At 36.3% G+C, this 20,901-nt stretch overlaps 3 protein-coding genes across 5 annotated transcripts; all 3 read right to left on the reverse strand.

The window, feature by feature from the left end:
- Positions 1-342: 342 nt before the first annotated feature.
- On the reverse strand, positions 343-1,398 carry LOC108452007 (uncharacterized). Its single transcript, XM_017749735.2, has 3 exons — positions 904-1,398; positions 697-741; positions 343-449 (listed from the first exon to the last, which is right to left on the reverse strand). Exons 1-3 carry the CDS (start codon positions 1,284-1,286, stop codon positions 392-394), a joined length of 486 nt encoding a protein of 161 aa, XP_017605224.1. The 5' UTR covers positions 1,287-1,398; the 3' UTR covers positions 343-391.
- Positions 1,399-1,798: 400 nt separating this feature from the next.
- LOC108449937 (protein HIGH CHLOROPHYLL FLUORESCENCE PHENOTYPE 173, chloroplastic) lies at positions 1,799-8,001 on the reverse strand. The gene is made up of 13 exons (XM_017747329.2): positions 7,147-8,001; positions 6,719-6,931; positions 6,145-6,349; positions 5,938-6,013; positions 5,674-5,809; positions 5,434-5,538; positions 3,972-4,052; positions 3,419-3,508; positions 3,251-3,316; positions 2,617-2,673; positions 2,455-2,532; positions 2,332-2,379; positions 1,799-2,238 (listed from the first exon to the last, which is right to left on the reverse strand). Exons 1-13 carry the CDS (start codon positions 7,696-7,698, stop codon positions 2,167-2,169), a joined length of 1,779 nt encoding a protein of 592 aa, XP_017602818.1. The 5' UTR covers positions 7,699-8,001; the 3' UTR covers positions 1,799-2,166.
- Positions 8,002-8,345: 344 nt separating this feature from the next.
- LOC108453179 (histone acetyltransferase HAC1-like) lies at positions 8,346-19,283 on the reverse strand. Of its 3 annotated transcripts, none has more exons than XM_053028303.1 (18): positions 18,907-19,282; positions 18,202-18,615; positions 17,161-17,275; positions 16,705-16,999; positions 16,159-16,623; positions 14,232-16,021; positions 13,757-14,053; positions 13,373-13,651; positions 12,729-12,857; positions 12,391-12,591; positions 12,116-12,258; positions 11,704-12,013; positions 11,381-11,520; positions 10,337-10,415; positions 9,826-10,218; positions 9,207-9,424; positions 8,987-9,080; positions 8,346-8,906 (listed from the first exon to the last, which is right to left on the reverse strand). In XM_053028303.1, exons 2-18 carry the CDS (start codon positions 18,420-18,422, stop codon positions 8,892-8,894), a joined length of 5,184 nt encoding a protein of 1,727 aa, XP_052884263.1. In that variant the 5' UTR covers positions 18,423-18,615; positions 18,907-19,282; the 3' UTR covers positions 8,346-8,891. The 3 variants fall into 3 exon arrangements, with proteins under 3 accessions (XP_052884263.1, XP_052884262.1, XP_017606623.1); XM_053028302.1 differs by having other exon boundaries at positions 8,980-9,080; XM_017751134.2 differs by having other exon boundaries at positions 8,346-9,080; positions 18,907-19,283.
- Between the last annotated feature and the right edge of the window lie 1,618 nt (positions 19,284-20,901).

Genomic DNA, 20,901 nt, shown 5'->3' on the forward strand with positions numbered 1-20,901 from the left:
TTAAAATGTTCTGGTCTAACAGGTCTTCACCCTCCCACCCCTTCAAAACAGTGTCGGACTGTCTTTGGTTAATACGATTCCAGATTGATTTCGACTAGTGAGATACAATAATCCAGAGTGAATATTAACCAATTTCAAATCATTTCAGAACACGCACAAAAAAAGAGTTAATTATTCTCTTGAACAACCATTCTCCTAAATTGCCTCTATCACAAGCTATCTAACATGTCTCAATGCATGAATGTAGGTTCAGTTGCATGTTATAGATTTTAACATTACCGTCTGACCGATGGTTACTAAAGTCAGCAACGGGAATTCACATAAAATCGAATCAAGAATGAATGAATGAAAAATCTTTTTATGTTGCTGTAAAAGAATCATCATATACAATTCAAGGTCCATCATCCCAATCTCCAATCAAATTACAAATATCGGAACACTCCACCAAGCTGCACATGAAAAGATGAGTCTTCATAAGTAGATTGAAATTATTGGACCAGAACTTGGAGAAAATTAACATCCAAAGCACAATTGAACTATGATGCAATATTCTCTGCCAACGGTTATTAAGAGTATAGGCAGTTTGCATGCAAAACTATTCTTTCATTCGTATAATTGATATAATTGAATAGTGATGCTGGTAATAGTATTAAGTATATATAGTGAATGCTAATATGAGAAATAAAGAAATGGTACCAGTAATTCCGACTTCGAAACCCTTCCTTAAAAACCACCAATGGTCTGTCGAGAATGAAATAGACAATCAAATTTTCACAAAAGTAATGCGTTAATGCAGAATAGGAGTAGTGTAAGGAACCATAGCAAAGGTTGTATTGCAGCCAGTGGCTCTTTAGGGCCTTGAGCTAGCAAAATGAGATGGATCCTTGGAAAGAATTCAAGTACCTTCTTATATTAAAAGGACCTTCTCCAGGAGAGCCATCACCCCCTCTAATGCAAGTGGTAACACATTTGATAGTGCATGTCTCAGCTTTCCTAGACTTTGGTCGCTGGATTCTAGGCTTTTTGCAATCCTTGGCGGATGAGCACTCTCCTGAAAGTGTTTGGGGTATGTTGGATAGTGTTTCCGAGTCTTGAGGCACTTCAGCTGGCGTAGCTGCGGAGACTAAAACAGCAGCAGCCGCAAGGAAGCTACCTGCAAGGTTGCATCTGCGGCTGAATCTGGTGAGGTTGTTACTACTTTTGCTGGAAACCTTCTTGTTGTTGCTGTTGACACAGTACAATGAAGTTTTAACACGGAAAGCTGCACCAGGGCCATAAATTAGCATTATGGTTAAATAATGTTTAGCTCTTTCTTGCTATCAATTCTGTTGCTTCATTTTAGCAGGGTTAAAGAGAACAAGAGCTGTCACATTTCCCTTATCTCTTGAGCTATATTTTCATGTTGTTGGTGGTCCTTGCTTGCAGAGTTATCATGTGTCACTTTGTTGATCCACGTGTTCACCTTTGTTTTTGTGGCTGGCCTGTAATCACCACACTAAGATTAGAGTCACCGCATAACCCATCCGTGGAAGTATAAGATTTGGGCCAAGTTGCACGCGAGTATGATCCCATAGCAAGCAACATCATCAATCTTCAAGCATGTGGAAATGAAAGAATAATATATATTCCTTGAATTTGATCATTTTCATTGCTAGTTCCCTGTGTCACTTGGCTTATTGAGATCTTGTCATAGGAGGAAGGGATAAAGGATCCAATGCATTAACATTATAATCAAATTAATATGTTTTTTAAAACATCACAGCTGAATGAATTCACTGACTATTTTATGCACATCTCATTCCAAAGAACATGTCAACACTGTTCAATTTGAATTATGTAACATTTCATGATGGTTTACATCACAGTGAACCATAAATTGGAAAAAAAGACAACTCATTATTTAGAGCTTTTGCTCCATGTACACTATATGTTATCCACCATACATACATGCATACACATTTTCTATACGAGACTACACACGGATTTACAGTAAACAAAAACTATGCGTAACATTGAGGACAAACATCATCTGAGCAAATGAGAACATAAAAAATTTGTTGCTGACTTCCAAAGAGATCATTATGGGACTTCCATCTTCTTGTTTAAGCAGTTCCGACAGGATGCCGTTTCTCAGAGGTTGATAACATGTTATCCCTTAAATGAATATCAAGTGTTTTTTTCCAAAACAGACAAGGCCGGAGTTAAATAATTATTTGCTTTGTCAGGCAAATGGGCAACCTGTAGAAAGGGAAAGTATAGCTGCTTCAGTTCAACTCAGTATGGTTACTAATCAATTAAAAGCTATTATGCAAGGTTTTATTTTGTCCTCACCAGCTCATAAAGTTCCCTCCCTTGCTCAGCAACATATTCATGACAGACCTGCACACAATCAATCAAGTTTCTGTTAGTTCTGCCATTCTTGAAATGAATCTTGTGTTAATCAGCGTTACCCACATCAAAGCTCTTATTTCTTGCTGTCGAATCATGCAATGCTTTCACGCATATATCAGCCACATCAGCACAACTAATTCCCTGATCAAAGGAAGAGAGTGGTAAGGCAGAATGGTAACTTTGTAGCCTTTATTACAGTCTACAACAATAGTAGTACATTCTCACCTGAGAAATCCTGTTTCCCTGATCGAATATAAGTGCACGTTGGCCACCAGGTTCTTCCTGTAAGAATGAAACTTTGATTCAGTACATATTTTGGCCATTAAAAAGCCAAGATTAGATATGGACAAAGTTTGAAAACATTTGGTAGGGTAGACTCCTACTTGGCCACTTCCCATTGTAACATGCAAGAGTTACTTCACAGATTTTCTTTTGTAAAACTAACATACAACCCTCTAACCGCTATTTGTGAAGGGACTAGAGCACATTAGCTAGTATAAACACCAATCACACACTGATTTGAAATGTTCCAAATTGTGCACATGTAGTTGGAAATGCCTCAGGACATATCTTGGAGACTCTGTTTCATTGCAAATTTTTTACTGCCTTATGCCCTTATCCTTTTTCTTTTCGAGAATAACACATACACTGAAACAATGAGCTCGAGTAGTATATAAGCATGTTCAATGATTCAAAAGAGTTAATATTATAATCACATTTGTAAAGGGCTAGCCAAGATAACCACCACCTTCACTACCCCCAGAATAAACTGAAACAAAAATAAAAGGAAAAACGCCTTAGGTTTACACCATTACATGTAAATTTCGACAGGTTGCCAAGAATGATATAGCAGCATTACCATTAGTGGACCAGGGCGAATTATTGTGTACCCGAGACCAGATCTTCTCAATGAATCCTCACCAGCCTGAACAATACTCAATCATGACAACATAATACGTAAGAAAAGGATTACAGATAAGGAATTGTTCTCGCATTAATAGAAACAGAAGCATAAGACAAGACTGACCCTCTTGGCTTTCAAAACTTGCTCCCTTCGGTTTGGCTCAACTCCTAATCCCGTGCATGATACTAAAATAAAATCTGTTTCCTGTCCAGTCTGCAGAATATCAGGGTAAATTTATTTAGAATTGGGGAAAATTGCTGATTTTCTTCAAAATACAGCATAATTACTAGAGCTTTAACATTGTCCTTTATAATATGGTAACCACTTTCATGCATGTGCACACAGGAATGTCCCAGCTTGCACACAACACACAAGTGGAATGAAGCAAACTCAATGGAAAGAGCAAACTCAAGAACACTGATCTTTTGCAGCCCAATCCGTATTTCCTTAACATAAATATATTACAGGCAGAGGCTCAAAGCAACAATGCCTTTTTTGCAATTAACTCATCAAAGTTCATGACTACCATATCACATGATTCATACCAGGACAAATGTTACCAAAAAGGTTTAACAGTGCTCATTTCTGACGTTATAGCACAAATGATGGTATAAACAACAAAGTACCACTGAAGGTCCATCTGTTGACAATGGATGAATATACATAAAACACTTACAGGCAAGGCTTTTATATATTCTAATATAAGCTTGAAACTTCGGGGGTCTTGCTTCATTCCTGCTGATCCTTCAACAGGCCTCTGCAGGAAGGATATAATATTAGAATCTTTAAAAGCAGAATAGTGATTATTTGATGAAGGGGAACAAGAAATTGATAAATCATCAGAAATCACTGCCACAACAGTATGAATGCTGATGTGGGGACAGTGCTGATGTTGCGCTAGAACAAAAAAATGGTCACTAAATTCAATTGTTAATCATCTTTAAGACTTGATTACACCACATCTTGCCCAATTAGGAGATGTTTATGGAATAAATGAAAACAATAGCTAGATTTTCGTTAGAGTGTGGCAGAGAAATATGGGAAACAAATAAACTCTCACGGTCTCATCAGCAAAAAGAGAGTGATGGCATGAGTCATTAAAAATGTATAACTGCACTCTTCCTAGAGACCATAAAACCTGAGAAGCTATCATTAAAAAAAAGTCATAAAACTGCTAAAACAAGAATAGTTAAAAAATTAGGTAACAAAAACACAGAGTTTCCACTTGTAGCAGAAAGCAAAATTTCTGCACACAACTGTAACATGCATAAGACATAAGTTTTCAAGTAAAACTTTTTGAGTATGTTCGTGACCACAAAGTTCCAACATGCAAGCTCATGATATCTTATCTAAGTATTAGTGTCCCGTTCACATGGTGATATGCAAGCAGAAATTATCATTCAAGTCGATTAGAAACTGAAGTTCCTACATCAAGGGTTCATAATGTGTGATAAACTCTCACTACACAGTGATCTACATGTTTCAGACAGTAATGAAAATATCTGTCCCAGGAAAGATAACATTCAGTGTTCACCAAATTTAGTCCACACTAGTGTAAAATCATAACATAGGAAAACAAATCCTTTTTCTGATGTATTTTTGATAGATTTGTGTTTATTATATGATTCCGTAAATTTATATTAAGTTCATTTGACACTCCACAATGGATGGCCATATAGATTTTCAAGAAGTAACAAACAACAGTGAGACCATACAGATGATTAAGATGCCATGATTTCTCCTTGGTTCAGAAATCATTTACAACATTCAACATGATACCAAGCTAGCACTCACAAGACCATAGGCATCTATTACTATTAGCTAATAACTTTTACTGTTTTAACCCTCATATTCAGCCACAAATAGAGAAAAAAAAAAAAAAAGACTCCACATGACAAGACCTAAATTAACATTTCCTTAGGCAGATTGTGGAATTCCATATGACAAGTACGAACTGGCAGCCCACTTGATAATAGTAAAAAAAGTCGATCTTGAAAATCTGATGATCCAAAAACACATCCGTTTACCAAATTACCATTCAAATAGTTATTACTTTGAGAATAAATGCAGGTAAGGGTCCGATATACTTTTACAGGTGTTTACTAGGTGAAATAGTGCAATTTTCAAAACATACAAACCTGTCTTCGTGGCTCAAAACGTATAGTTAATGTATGTACAAGGAATGGATCTAATGGTAGATCATCTGGTTTCACAGGACGGAAGGATGAAAATGGTACTCTGACCTGTCAATCACAGTAAAAAGGAAAATGTGTCATCCAATTGATACCTCTCACCACAATGTTAAGAAAAAGAAGATCTGATGCATAGAATGGTTATAACGGAAAGCCCAAAGGTTTCTCAGGATGAGAGATCATTACCCTACAAAATCCTATTTTTGTGTTTATTCTGGCAAAATATAATTTGCTTTGAGTTGTATCTGCTGAAGGACCAGCTTCAAGAATTACAACATATGATCTTCCATTACCACCAACAGATAGAACAAGACCTTCATACCTGAACACCGAATTCACTTGAGTGAGGTGCACTTAAAGGTAGAGTCAATGTATCTGTTAATAACAAATCAAATAACAGCCAGCTTCTGCTAAGAAGCAAGGTATATAGATAATAGAACTATCATATACCTGTCAAGTGTGGAACCTAAAGGAAGTGAAAGCTTTTTCGACAGTTCAACATACCCACCTCTGGTGAAAACGTAGCCTTCATTTGAGAATCAAAAACAGAGTTAAAGATAGAATAACCAATATTTATCACAGGTAATAACCACACAAGAAGGGTGTAAATCTTCATTGCTTCAAGCTAGGCGAAATGAGATTGTAACTGCAACTGACCTGAGAAAACAGCTTGTCCTGTCTCAGTGTACTCAAATTTGGCATCCATTCCACCATCATACTTTGAAGCAATCACATCCTGGAAATAAGTACCTTGACGTACTTCCCATCCATGTAATGAATCTTCAGATTTGAACTTAGTTATCAAAAGCTTGCTTTTGCTGCTTTTCCCTGCCCGAAGTTGTGCCAGTTTATTATTGTAGTCCTGCAGAGAACGTTAGATACCAATTCACCAAAGCTACTTTTGGGAAGAAACATAGATTGACTATGAATCAATCCACCATAACTAAAAATTTTATCAGAATCCTTGCTGAACAAGATAATCTAGCCGCATAGACAGATAATGTTAAAACGAGTTCACTCGAGAAATACCCAAGTGTAGGACCAGCAGAGGAATTAAATTTATCGGGAGAAAAAAGGGTCATCTACTGCCTCTAGAGTAGTGATGATTTGTTTTGAGCATTATGAGGCATGGAACACCACAAAAAAAAAAAAAAAGAGCTAGCCTTGGAAGAATCCATTGCACTCAAATGTGCATATAATATTAAAGATGGAGTAGAAAAGAGGGACAAACCTGAAGTGCTTTGGTAAGGTTTGAAACACCTTGATGGTCAACTCTATAAAGATCCCCAGTAATAGTGGACCGAGCAGTGGCACAGTAGATAATCTTGTTGCAACCTTCTACTGCAGCTTGAAGGGAGGAAGGGTCACCCACATCCCCTATTACTATCTCAACTGACCTGGGTAGCATGTCCAACACATCTTGATCTGCGTTCCTCACCAAAGCCTTCAATCACGGAATTAAAGGGAAGGCATTAATCAAAATAAAAGTTACAAAATTAAAGAATCCCCAATCTATAATCTATCACATAGTCTATTTTTACCCCTTTTAGGCATTGAAAATACGTGGAAAACTAATATTTGAAGTACAAAGAAATGTAAAAATAGCGTTTTATAAGAGGAATAGAAGAAAAGAGAAGAAATTGGTAAAAGCAAAGCAACCTTGACAGTGTAGCCTCTGAGCATGAGCTTACGAACAACAATGCGACCAATGCGGCTGGTGGCACCAACAACAAGGACAGTGGTGTTTTGAGCACCAGGAATGGCAAACTCACACATGGGTCCTTCTCTAATAAGCAAAGCATCCAAAGCTTCCCTGTCATCTGCACGAGTAGTCCTTGAAATCTGCCCCAACCCAGAAAACTTCCTCCAAACATCGTCGAATATTTGCCTGGATTTACGTCCCAACCCCACTGGATTCACGTCGTCCAAACTCAATGAAACTTGCTGCTGCTGTTGTTGTTGTGGCTGCGGCTGTTCCTCTTCTGACATGGATTCAGTTGTTGTTGTAACGGGAGTTGGAGAAGAAGGTTTTTTAACTTTGGGTTTTCTCTTCTTGTTGCCTTTGCCAGTGTCGGGAGAGGCAGCAGCGCGAGGGACAAAGAAGGTAGTACGCTGACAAGGAGAGGACCATTTCATCCAGTTGGGGTAGCTGTTAAGACTGTTCCTTAAACTGGTTGAAGGACTTATTGCTGTTGCAGTTGCAGCGCTCATTGCTGCTTTTTTTTTTTCTCAATTCAATCCACTGGAAGGTTAAAGAACAGGGAAAAAAGCCCTGAAAACAGAAATTACATACATATATATGTGTATTATTGCGAAGTGGATAATTATGAAAAGATGATATTTCTTTTTCTGGAAAAGAAATTAAGAAGAAAGGTCGGGTGGTGGAGGGCTGAGAGATCAAAATCAAAGGAAGAAGCCAAACAAAGGCAAATGAAAACCACAAAAAGAGTTTCGGGAACAATTAGTACGTAATGTTTGAGCCAATAAGCGCGCCACGTTGAGTCACTTGTTTCCTTTCATTCCTTGGACACGACATGAACCGGATCAAATTACGGAAAGCATTCAGATTTAATTTTTTTTAAAAATTTGTTGATAATTAAATTCAAATAATTTTATTTTATACCGATAATAAATAAAATTGAGTTGCAATCCCTAAATGCTGCAATTGAAAATGACAACTTAAGGCAGATCACATATGATCAAAGTTAATTTGGTTGATTACAATTTCACCTCATTTCAGATCCTGACGTTATTGCTTTACATTGAGTGACGGAATTGAAAAAAGAAATTCTTACGTTGGGCGGGCCATAATATAAACAGAATTCCATAGTACTCGTGTTAAAAATGAATTGATGCAGTTCTCCAATGCTTCTACTTATTTTTCCATCTTAAACATAAAGAAGCCTTTCTACAAAAAGGGGTGTCAATGTTCCAAGAACAAAAGGGAAAAAAACCGGAAAAAAAAAAAAAGATATTGAAACTAAGCTCCTTCAATCCAACATTCCTCTGTAAGAAGCAATTTCGACAGATTTAGAACAATTATAACACATTCGCCACCAAAGGGATGGCAATGAATACAAAAAATAAAAAACTAAAAATAATAACCAGATCACGGCATTGACACACATCTATAATTTGAGCTCCAAGGAGAGGCAAGGCGAGGCAAGGCGGCATAGTAAGCAACTGTTGCAGGCTGATCAGATCTATAAAAACTTCATCAACTTGGTTTTAGGGAATCTGGTCACGCGTTTTATGAATGAAAGAATTGTGCGCTAAGAAGCCATCACTAATCAATCTGTTTGTAGTTTTCTATGCCTGTATACCCTTCTGAGCTTCTAGAGATCCACCGGCTTTCCCCATCAGCGCCTAGTTGCAAGAAGTGAACCAATGGAGCAGCACGAAAACTATTTTCTACCTGCCTTTCTAGGAGGGAGCATTTTCATCAAAATCCAAATTTATATTTACAATTTGGTTTTAGTTACGCAGAGTTACCAGCAACCTCTGCTGCTCTTTGTCTCATCATCTCCATCACAGCAGCCCTTCGCCGAGAATCAGACTGCTGTTGAAGCCTCCTCAAATGTTCCTTTAGATCTCTGTATTCATTTTAAAAAATAAATAAATAAATAAAAGTGTCAAATTTAAATTATATCACTTAGCCTAAACAGAGAAAGGGGCATAACATATGGCTGCTCAAGAGGGTTAGAGGCTTATGCATGTACCTGCAACGTGGTACATGGCATTCAGATTCTTTGCATGCTCGAGCATGAAGTTGTAGTAGATACCACATTTTCTTGCAAAGTACACAACCACCAGAAGCACGTTTTTTGCATTGTATTCCATGGCGGAAAAGCCCCTTCACTTTCCGACAATTTGGGTATTGGCAATGTGCAGAACGACATTGTGATGCATGAACCAAAAGGTCAAGCATTTTCCTCAGCTGCAAATTTCAAGAACCAATCTTGTTATGGTCATATACTCAATTTTCCAGCCATCTACTCACCAAATCAGAAGGAAAATAATATATTTGGGGAACATAAATACATTACTTAGCATATTTCAATAGACAAGTGCAAGTGCCAATATCATCTCAGAAACATCCAGTTAGGGAGTTCTTTAGTCACACGTTCCTATTTTATCAAGTCATTTACAGACAAACACCATTTCTGATTTTCTATTTGATGTTGATATACACAATTGACCAGCAGGAAAAACAGATATATGTAGATGCATTTATGTTTTTATGAGAATTCCCCGATTAACCACACTCAACTAACCAAAGAGTTAAGACAATCTTTTTTATTATGGAAGAGTTCAATAAATTTATTAGAAATGATCTACCTGCACAACCCGTAGTTGCCTTGCCTCTTTATTTTGTGCATCACGTTCAGCCAAGGATGGATGATTCGTTAACTTATGAGGATGATCAATGCCCCCATCCTTGTAGTAACAGGAGTTGCACACATCATAATCAGGACACACTTCACAGCGCCAGCCTTGACCAGTTTCAATGTCCAGATGGCATACATTACAGGTTGTGACAAATGCAGGGGCAGTTGGATTGTGCAGATGGTAAAGAACCATCATTGAGGAATGTTTGGCCCGCCTTAGGGTATCATACTGATAATGATTCCCTTGACAAAGACTCAAAAATGCCTGCCTAGTATCGAAGAATTCACTCTCAAGAATTTCATCTCTATCCTTTGTATCAGTAGGTACATCAGTAATTTCAACCTGCACCGGAACAATTTTCCACAAAATTCAATTAGCAAAGAAATGACAGTCAGCATACAGAACCAGCATCAGGCACAAACACTCGAAGTAAATTACTGTAACACTTTGACAAACTTACTGGATAGAGAACATGTTTTTCCCTCTGATTGAAGGGATGTCTCTCTCTTTCTTCACGTTTCTGCTCTGTTTCATAGCACCTGTGAAGGGATAAAGAAGCAACCATCAAATCCATTTATCCAGGACATTTTCTCCTAGTTGACAGTAGCAGAGTGAAATAAGAACAGAAAAGATTAAAGATATGAATTGCGTCATTAAGCTTCTAATCAGAAGGGGAGTTGAATACTGAAACAGGAAATATAACCAGTTCTAAGAGCTCAAGGATCAGTCTTCTTTTCCCTAAAAGCAGAGGAACAAATAATCTGATTTAAACTGAGGGGAAAAACCTCTCTATAACATCAGTTGAGTAAATTCATACTATTAAAATCAACATGTCAACTGCCAGGACCAGGGTAATGGTAACTACCTAGACATTCTTTTCTTTCTCCCCAAAATATGAATATTCTCTTTTGCCAAAAACATCATGAATGACCAGCCAACAGTGGGATCTTTCACAACTAAAATAGTGGCACCATGGGTTGAAAGTTTAGCATGCTTTCTATTACTGTAAAGCTGAGCAATCTAATTAATGCTTATATAGAATGTAATGCCCAATTCTGAGCAAAAATAAAAGTAAAAACCACAAAAATAATGCCAAGGAGTTATATGTCTAGCATACCAATGGATTAGTAACAATTCATGATTTGCATATGAAAGTGAGCTGCACTTGCAACCATCAGAATCAAATATAAACAAACATTTCTAGAACGCGGAAAAAGATTGAACCCTATCAGAGATTCAAGCTTGTAAAACAGAAAATAGAAACACTGTAATAGAGATGCTTAACTATGTCCTTGAAAGAGAGCATACTCCTCCATCGTGCATAGATCTGATTGAAAATTTAGTAGTTTGTGCTACAAAATCATAGTACTATTTATAGACCAACTGATAAAACCATTGCCTGCTAGAGTTTTACACGAGTATAATTCTACAGTCATACACAGGCAAACAGAGGAGTCAACTATACGAGATAATAATACAAAGCCAAACAGAGTAGCAGCCATACCTATCACAAATCTGAAAGTTCTTGCACTGATTACAGACCCAGCGGCTTCCAGATACCATCAGGATACAACAATGAGTGCAACAATGCTGCAAGTGAACCATGATAAAATCCTCTTTCATTGGAGAAATGGTCTCACCAAGCTGAGTGCAGGAAAAAGGAGGGGAAAGAGTAACATAACCAGTTAGAGTCCCTTGGGTCATGATATGGAAAGGTCAAGACTAAGATAGCAAGATTGTAATTTCCAAATCTACCGGTTTAGTGCTTTACAAAGAACAAAATCATAGGGGGGAAAAGGCAGAAACATTAGGAAGAAAAGAAATTACTTTATGCATCAGCAGCAGATCCTTTGATGCATTAGAAGAGAGATCAGCCTGACCAGATGCTTTCAAAGCCCTTTTTGTTAGGGTCTTTTTGATTGTTCCTTTTTTATTCAGCTTTCTGCCATCTTCTTGACGAAGCTGAATAATTAGATCTTCAGCAGCCCCAGGCCAGTAATCACCATCAAAATATGGCAGCCTAGCTGCTGTTACCTTTGCCTTACATTCACCCGTAGTTTGGAAGAAATGATCATATAAATTAGTAAGATCAACTACAATGTTTTCCTTGGAAGCTTTCCTTAACATTGCTAAATACCTGAAACAGCATTCACAGATACCAGGGAAATTAATAATAATGGACTAATAAAATATAACATGTGATGAAAAGGAATTAAAAAAAACAAACTATTTGCCTCACCATTCCCGCAGTTTATCTGATTTGGGTGTTTTCTGAATTTCTGGATGACAATATATGATATAATCTTCACCCTTTAGTGGAGGGCAAGCCCATATATAGCAACTTGTAAAACCACGCTTCTTGCAATATTCAAGGTATCCAATCTGAAAAATTGAGGCGTAGATCCAACATGTTAGACAATGATCTCAACCAAATAGATATCACTACTATATGTAGAAATGAAAATGGTGACAATAATTATCACCAAGCAGAATCCAATAAGAGTTTCAACTTACAAGGATTTCATGGTAAACAAATGTACGGAGAGCCTCTCCGGTAACTGCTTTAACCTCAGGACGGAAATACTTGACTGAGTCTAGGTATGACAGATAAACACGGCGCTGATTAGGGAATGCACATTCTGATCCAAATTCTTGAACATACATCCCAAACAAGCATACTTCAACCCCTTCAATCTTCTGAAACAATAAAACTACCTAAAAGAGAAAAACATAACTTGATAAGCATTTGATAATTACAACAAAAGTGCCATTTTCAGCATACAAGCATCTTACAAAATCTATCAAAAAATGTAAATAAAGCATACATTCAACTTAATTAGTTAAGGCCAAACCTTTGATTTATATGGAAACTCTAGCGGATAATTCTCTTCTTGAAAGATTTCAAGAAACCGTGGCTTCACTTCCAGCTTTTTGTCAACCGATGAAACAACTCTAACCACAAGTGCCTCAGCACCAGGAACCTGGAAAAAACAAAGAAAAAAGGAAATAAGCTTGTTATGCATCCCAAGTCCATGAGAAGTCACTGGAAGTTATTTTGAAAGACCAGAAATGAAATCAACAATAAGAAGAAATTCCATGTAAAGAAGGAAGTTAATGGGCCCAAGTTGAAGAAATCAGAAGTTTTAAGTTCTCCCCCTATAGATAATAAGCTTAGTGACTATCTGACCTATAACTGGCTAGTGGATTGCAAAAGTTGGTAAGATCCAGTCACCCCCTTTTTTTAAATTCTCCTAACCATACAAAAAACAAACTTCATGCAGAAAGCTCAATCAACAGCAAAAAATATGCTTCAACTTGTATCATTTCTACAGCTTTTGTTTCTACAGCATATAACTAGGAACAAGCAAGCTTATTTGATTATGACCACATTTCTTCTTCTGTTTTTTCCTTATTCATCGTTTTGTCAGTACGTGCGTAGCAAAAGGATAACCACATACAACAAAGAATCAACTGCCATCATGAGAATATTAATCACCTCATCATAACTCTTTCCTTGAACTTTGGCCCTCTCTTGTCTTTCCTGTTTCAGTCTCCTAAATAATCGCTGCTCTATGTGGTCACTGAGGATTGTTCTTGGCAAATCTTTGGCGCCAAGAACAGCACTCTGAGGTAAGGGCTTCCGCTCCCCTCTTTCAACCTCTTCAATATAGCAATTGGGGCATGTATATTCAGCTTGCCCACCATCATTCCTTCTACCATTAAATAAAGCACAAATTTGATGCTGCCAAGCCTCACACTTATCACATTGAACCCACTGCACAATTTTATTTAAGACAAACAAAAATGTAAGAAAAAATGTTAGGGCTGACCATGAAACATAATAATAAAGTATGTATTGTGTTGTTACTATCATGCATACCCATTCTTCAGTCTCTTCATCATTTTTCTTCTTCTCAAGCCTTGCCTTAGGAATGGCAGTTCCATCAACAACAATGCTATCTCCACGAGATTCATTGTGGCATGGAATACAAAAATAATGTCGTGTATCACCAGCACCCACTGTGTAGTACATTGCATTGCGCTTAATGCGAGCACCACAATGGCTACAATAAATAGGTGGTGGTTCAAAAGTGAGTCTCTCAACTGCACATAACTGACAGGAGTTCTCACTCATAGAGTGCTCCATTGCTTGATTCTTTTCAGCTTTCGCTTTACTCTGTAAAAGAAAAAAAAGAAAAATGACTATCATCAATATACCATGTTCAGTCACCAAGTCCATTTCTGGCCTACCAAGTAGTATGCTTGCATGTATATAACCTCCTAGAGCTTGCAATGATCTACATAATGCTACAAACAGTATCTAAAACAAATCGCAACATTAAAATATAGTATACCTGGCCAACCCATTGTCTGAGACCTGTAATATGCTCCCGAACTTGCTCCGGGGTGAACAGTTCAGTCAGTGACACCCCTTTTATTTTTGGTTTCCCAGACTTATTTCCAGCTGCACCTTCAGAAGACTGTGTAACATTCTCTGGTTTAACCAAGTCAGGTTCCTTCTCAATCTCAGCATTTTCTTGCTTACGAAGACCACCAAATTCATCACTTGTAATAGGCTCAGCATCAGATTTCTGTTTGCTAATGTCTTCCAAAACATCCTTCATCTCAGTAATAATAGGACTACCTTTAACAGAACTCATGGGGACATCCGTCTTCACTTCCATAGGCTCAGATTTAACTGGCATACGCCTGTCAACATATCTGTAATCTTGACGCTGGATATCCTGAGATATGTGAGTTTCAGTAACAACACAACCTGATGCTAAAGGACCTTCACTTTTAGCAATAACAGATTGAGAAGATTGTTCTATCTTCATGCGTTTTAATGAAGGCTGTATGTCTACAGAAGTGTCAATTGCTGCAGATGTAGAAGTTATTCTAGTTGAAATGTCTCCCGAACTAGATGTTTTCGTCGATATACTGTCCGATGATGGCAAAACGGAAGTAGAGTTTAGACAGGCACGTGCCTTCTGAGCCTGTACATAATTGTTAACAGGAACACAAACAGGGCAGGCTGGATATCTACAAGTCTTGTGATGACGGATCAATATCTTGGAGTGATGGCAACGAGGATAAGAACATTGAGATGATTGACATGAATCCATATGAGATAACAATTTTCGTACAGTAAAGCAATAGCCATCACACTTGCCCTCAGATGCTTTACATCTACGAGCATGGCGCAGTAACAAAAGCCACCTCACTTGATTTCGGAATTGCCTGTCATGGCTCCCACTTCCAGATTTAGAGATAGCACCCCTTGAATTTGAAATATCTGATGAGCTTTTAGGAATAGTGGATGCATCGGCAGAAAAATTATTACATTGAGCTTCATCCTGCCCAGATATTCTCTGCTGGAAATCCTCTTGGACGTGCTGCTCGCGTGACATGTTCACTGGCATTTGAGACTGCTCTTGTGAGTGAGGGAGCCACTGGCCCTGCACAGCTGATTCTGGCGGTGCTCCAGCTGAAAGTTTATAATCATTTTGTGACTCCGGAACCAATTGGTGTTGGTGCAACATCTGTTGCATTTGTTGAGAATTTTGTGGAAGTGATGAATGCATATCCTGCTGACTAGAGATCTGTTCAGCATGATTCTGCAGGAATTGACTCCGCGATTCAGGAAGCTGAAATTGTCCAGGAGCTTGTTGATGTAGAACCTCACCATGGAGTTCCGCTCCAGGCTCATGCTTCACTTGACTACCTATATCAGAAGCCATCTGAGGCTGACTATAACCACTATTATTGCTTATCAAATTTTGATGCTGCTGATTTTGCTGTGGATGGTGTTGCTGTTGCAGAAACTGCTGTTGCTGGAACTGAAGGGACTGCTGCTGGAACTGTTGCAGCTGATTAGCTTGAAGGACATTGTCTCTTGAAGAAACCGGAGGTTGGAAATTCATCTTCTCAAAATGATCCATGGACTGCGGATTCATATGGGCAGCCGATTGCATACCATGTAAATTCGACTGATTGCTTATCAAAGAAGAATTTGCTCTGGATATAGAGTGCAAATTGACTGGATCTGAATTCTGAGAGTTTGTTATAGATCCAACAGATGTTGCAGAACCATACAAGTTTCCAGACCCGAAAGAATCAGCATTGTTCATTCCATATCCATCACCTGACACAAATCAAAACAAATATATATTTGCTTTCCTTAAGAAAAACGTGAATATTTCAATAATAAATCACATATTCAGATTCATTATTACTAAATTAAAAGGTGATAGAGAGGAAGAAATAAATTCATAAGGTTACCTTGCATCAGGGGTCGCTGATGTTGATCAAAGTGTTGTTGCAAAGGTTTTGGTGAATTAGCAAAAGGCGTGGTAGTCTGATATCCTCCAGAAGTTCCTGGTTCATTAATGATGAGCATATTGTTGCCCATCATCCCCAATGCACCATTTAGGGAAGCATTAGGAAACCCAAAAGTTTTCTGCTGCAAACCAGACCTGATGCCACTACCTATTTGGCTGCCAAGGGTGTGCAAAATACGACTGTTTTGACCACCATGTTGCTTTTGCTGCTGTGGCTGAGATGACATCGTTGATTCAACAGTTGAAAGTCCAACATTATTGCAAGACTGATTATTAATGCTATTGTTATTACTATTCAATCCAGGAGTGGGAATCATTTGGCTTGCCATTCTTTGCACACCAATTGATGACATTCCACCAGAAGCAATATGAAAATTTGCACTTGGATACCCATTAGATATATTTCCTACAAAAGTACCAATCTGTTACCCTCGGAAAAAAATGGTATTAAAATATAATTGTAAAAGAAGGTAAGGCTCAAATTTACCTTCAGATCTACTGAAGGAACCACTATTCATGCCAGCAGTAGGCAACAGACTTCCTGTATTGACATTCGTAGGAGGTATACTTGCATTGGCAGCACTGATAGATGTATCTATAGAAGATGTAACCATGAGGCTAGGATTGCCACTGTGTGACATGCCAGGGGTCGGTATCATTGTACCAACTGGTGCTGATCCCGAATTAACAAGCTGAGCATGTCTTTGGTTGTGCACATTTCTACTATTCCTTATTAGAATCTGTAGACGTTGCTCTAAAGTACTCAAATTGGTGTAATCCTCCTAGAAAACAAACTTCAAGTGTTAAAATTCGCCCCGGTTTTTTTTCTCTTTCGGGGGATTAAGAAAGTTGTACTCATACAAATAAATGTGATCAGATGAATGCAAAGTAATGTGCTTCTACAGAGTGAAACAAATAAATTTACAAGTGTAATGGGTCCAACCTTTGTGCGAGCAATCTTAAATAAACCTTCTTCCAACCGTCTTGCAAAATCCTGAAACTTGATCATTGATGCCTCGGTAATAGGATGTTGCTGGCGTGATTTTAAAAACTTAATGCTGGAAAAGAAGAGATAAAAATTGCATTAGTTAACCAAAAAGAACGCTACACATAGATATTATAACAAAAATTTCTAAGATGGAAATGCCCTCCATCTTGATACATAGATTGATCGTATATAGAAGCTAAATAGCAATAATGATGATATAAAATCAATGACAAAAGAAAATTTCTATTACATGTAATATAAATATTCATCTGCATATCAATGAGAAATTATATAATAAAGATAGGATAATAACATACACAGACGCCACGTAATTGAAGTCTTAACACACACACACACACATGGAGATAGGTAGAGAGAGGGAGAGAGTTCTACAACTTGGAATTGAACCAGAACATCAATATATATCCCAAAAAGAATCAACATTATCAACAAAGTCATAATATCCTACACAAACAGATGGACAACTATTTAAACCAAAAGATCTTTGTCAGTCTTTCTTCGCACTACAAGCTGACCTATGAATTTATGTGAAATGTCAACATCTAAATCCTACAGTCTTCATGCAATTGAGTTATTTTGTATGGTAACTTTTAAGCATATTTAGTAGTAGCAGAAAATCAAATACAAACATTATCTCAAGTCTCAACTAAATGGTGCAAATTACACTGGTATAGAACTAACAAAAACAAAAATGCCACCATTCATAACAAAAGAATGTTACTAAAAGGCAACCAAGCATTCAGCAGCAAAAGCAAACCCCAAACATGTACAATTGTATCTGCAGACACACAAAAAGAAAACAAGGAAAGGCATACAAATGTTGGTATTAAACAGCACTCAGACACCATTCACTCAACGCCCAAGACAGATTATATTTCAAATTTCTCCTTAATTCAAAATGAATCAGATAGCATATACCAGCATTTAATACAACACAGAAAAAGAAACCAAAACTATTGGTATACAAAATCTTACATTTCTCCCCGCATGTAATCACGTGTTCTCATCAGGTCAGGATCCATATTCAACATATTATGTGAAGGACCACTAGTGCCAAGAACACCAGAAACACCTCCAGCAACCCCTAAATTCTGCATCTGGGAAGGCTGAAGCAGGTTCCCATTTTGCTGGGGTAACCCCCCTTGATTAGGAACCTGTCCAGATATCTGTCCTGACATATGCGTCTGCACATTCATTTCTTTCTATATTCCTTCTTCGTTTTCGCCTTGCTTTGGTAACTACCACTACTAGAAAAAAACCCATAACTTATTCCACAATCTTGCTGTAAAATCGTACCATCCACCACCACTCATGCTTACTTTTTTTCCCCCTCCTCTAATTGTCATTTCGAATACTGCAGTTTTACAGCATATCTGTATCTTATGTACCCTGCTTATAGACATACAGGAAAATTGAATAAATTAACCCAAATTTCTATGATTCAATCTCAATTTAAAAAACTTCACATTGTTTAGCAACATTGAAACTGAAATTAGCTAACAATGAAAATTAGGGGAATTTCGATCAACGAAGCAAGAAAATCCCCAATTTGGGAATTCCTGGATAAAATGCAATACTAATTAGTGAATTAAGCACTAAGCAATAACTAACCCTAGGTTAATATATGAAAAGATAATAATTTCCTAAAACAATCAAGAAAAGAAAACCCTAAAAACAAACCTGAGGAAAAATACAAAATCAAAGCAGAAGCAAGAGAAGCTACGAATGAAGCCTCAGGAATTCCGATGGTAAGACCCAGAATCGCGAGGACGATGATGGCGATCGGAAAATAAGAAGGGAACAAAACACCGCCTGAATCGCACGTGCGTTCAATACCGAGACACAGATGAAGAAAAAAAAAGATCGAAAAGAGAAAGGGAAAGTACGGGCGACCGGAATTAATTTTTCTGGGGTTGGGGTCTGAAATTTTTTTAAAAATAATAAATAATAATTTGAGATTAATCTTTTTTTGTTCTTTTTTCCTACAGCGAAAATTGAAATTTTAAGTATGCATTTATAGCTTATTTGACGATAAGTTTACTTATTTGACGTCGATGATTTTTTTTTATTTTCTTTTTGAAGTAATTTTTTTCTTTTAATTCCTTCAGGGTTCTTTTTAAAAATATTTTTTAATTTCTTAATTTTTTTAAAGGAGGATAATAATGATAGTTGTAAGTTGTAAATAATTAGACGCGCGGCTCCAAAGAAAGCTGCCGCAGGTGAATTTACTTCAATGCTTCATTTTCTTTTTCCTTTTGATATTATTCAATGGAAAATAGTAAGTAGGGGTAATATTGAAGATGCATAAATTATAAGAAATGAAAATGGAGGATACTAGATTAATAATTAATTATTAATTTTAAAAATAATTAATTGATTAGGCCCAATTTTCCTTCTTTTTTTTTAATTACACCTTTTCTCGGACTTTTATAGAGCTTGTATGCCACATTCTCATTTGTTTCTTCTTCTTCTTTTTAAATGATTATCATTTACTCCTTAACTCCATTCTATTTAATTTTGTATATTTTTATTATTTTCAGTTAATTTATCCCTCTGAGTTGAATCAATACATCATCAAAATTTCAATAATAATAATAATTGATTCTTAATTTAACTAATTTTTATTACCAACTAATTAATTCAACCAATTAATTCCATTTTAATTATATTGATTTCATGTTCATTTGTAATTACACGTTAATAAACTTTATAAACTAGTTTATTTTCATTAATGTTAATTCAGGGGGCATTTGAGAAAACAAAACAATAAAGAAAACAAATAAATAGAACATAAAAGAAAATATTTGATATGTCGATTGAGTCTTAACTCATTAAAAATATGTATTATTGTCAGTGCAGGAGTATGCAAATTTGATTGCATTGAAACGTATTACCCTCCTACTTAAGGATTTGAGAGGGACTATATATCTACATATATGATAAAAAAACTATAATATTTGGAATTAAAAGACTACTAATAAGTTGACTTATTTTTCTCGCATGAGTTAAATCCATCAATGATAGAAAGAAACATGTAATTTTATTTTTTGAAATTTTTGATATAATAAATTATTAAGAATTTTTAATAAATTAATTAAATAATTTAATGATGTTTATTTTCAAAGTGTTACAAAACTCAAAAATAAATTTTAAAATGCTTTGATTTATTACCAAATTTCAAACAAAGAGTTTTAGAAGGGTAATGTATAATCTTGAGTTACCGATACATTTACTAAAGTATAGATAAAACAATCTAAAAGACAAAGTATTGATAATAAAAATTTTCGTGCTTTTTACTTTTAAAAATATAATCTCAAACATTATCATTATGTTTTTTTTATTAAATTCTAATAATACCAAATAATTTTTAGATTAAATATAAATTATTTATATTTACAACTTGACACTTAAATTGTATTACTATTATTAAATTGTTTATAAAATTGTTATTTAAAAGCAAAAAATGAGTTTCTTTTTTTCTATATGATTTATGTTTATTTATTAATTACATTACATTAAACTATTTATCGAATTTTAAAAGCTATAATTAAACCGTGAAATAAAAATGTAAAAAGGGAACATCAATAATGCATATTCATGTGTTGTGTACAAGTTCAACATATGTGATTTTATATGTTGTTTACTCTTAACTATTAACGGGATCAACATGTACGT

This window comes from Gossypium arboreum, chromosome 5 (assembly GCF_025698485.1).
Source record: "Gossypium arboreum isolate Shixiya-1 chromosome 5, ASM2569848v2, whole genome shotgun sequence".
Taxonomy (NCBI): Eukaryota; Viridiplantae; Streptophyta; class Magnoliopsida; order Malvales; family Malvaceae; genus Gossypium; species Gossypium arboreum.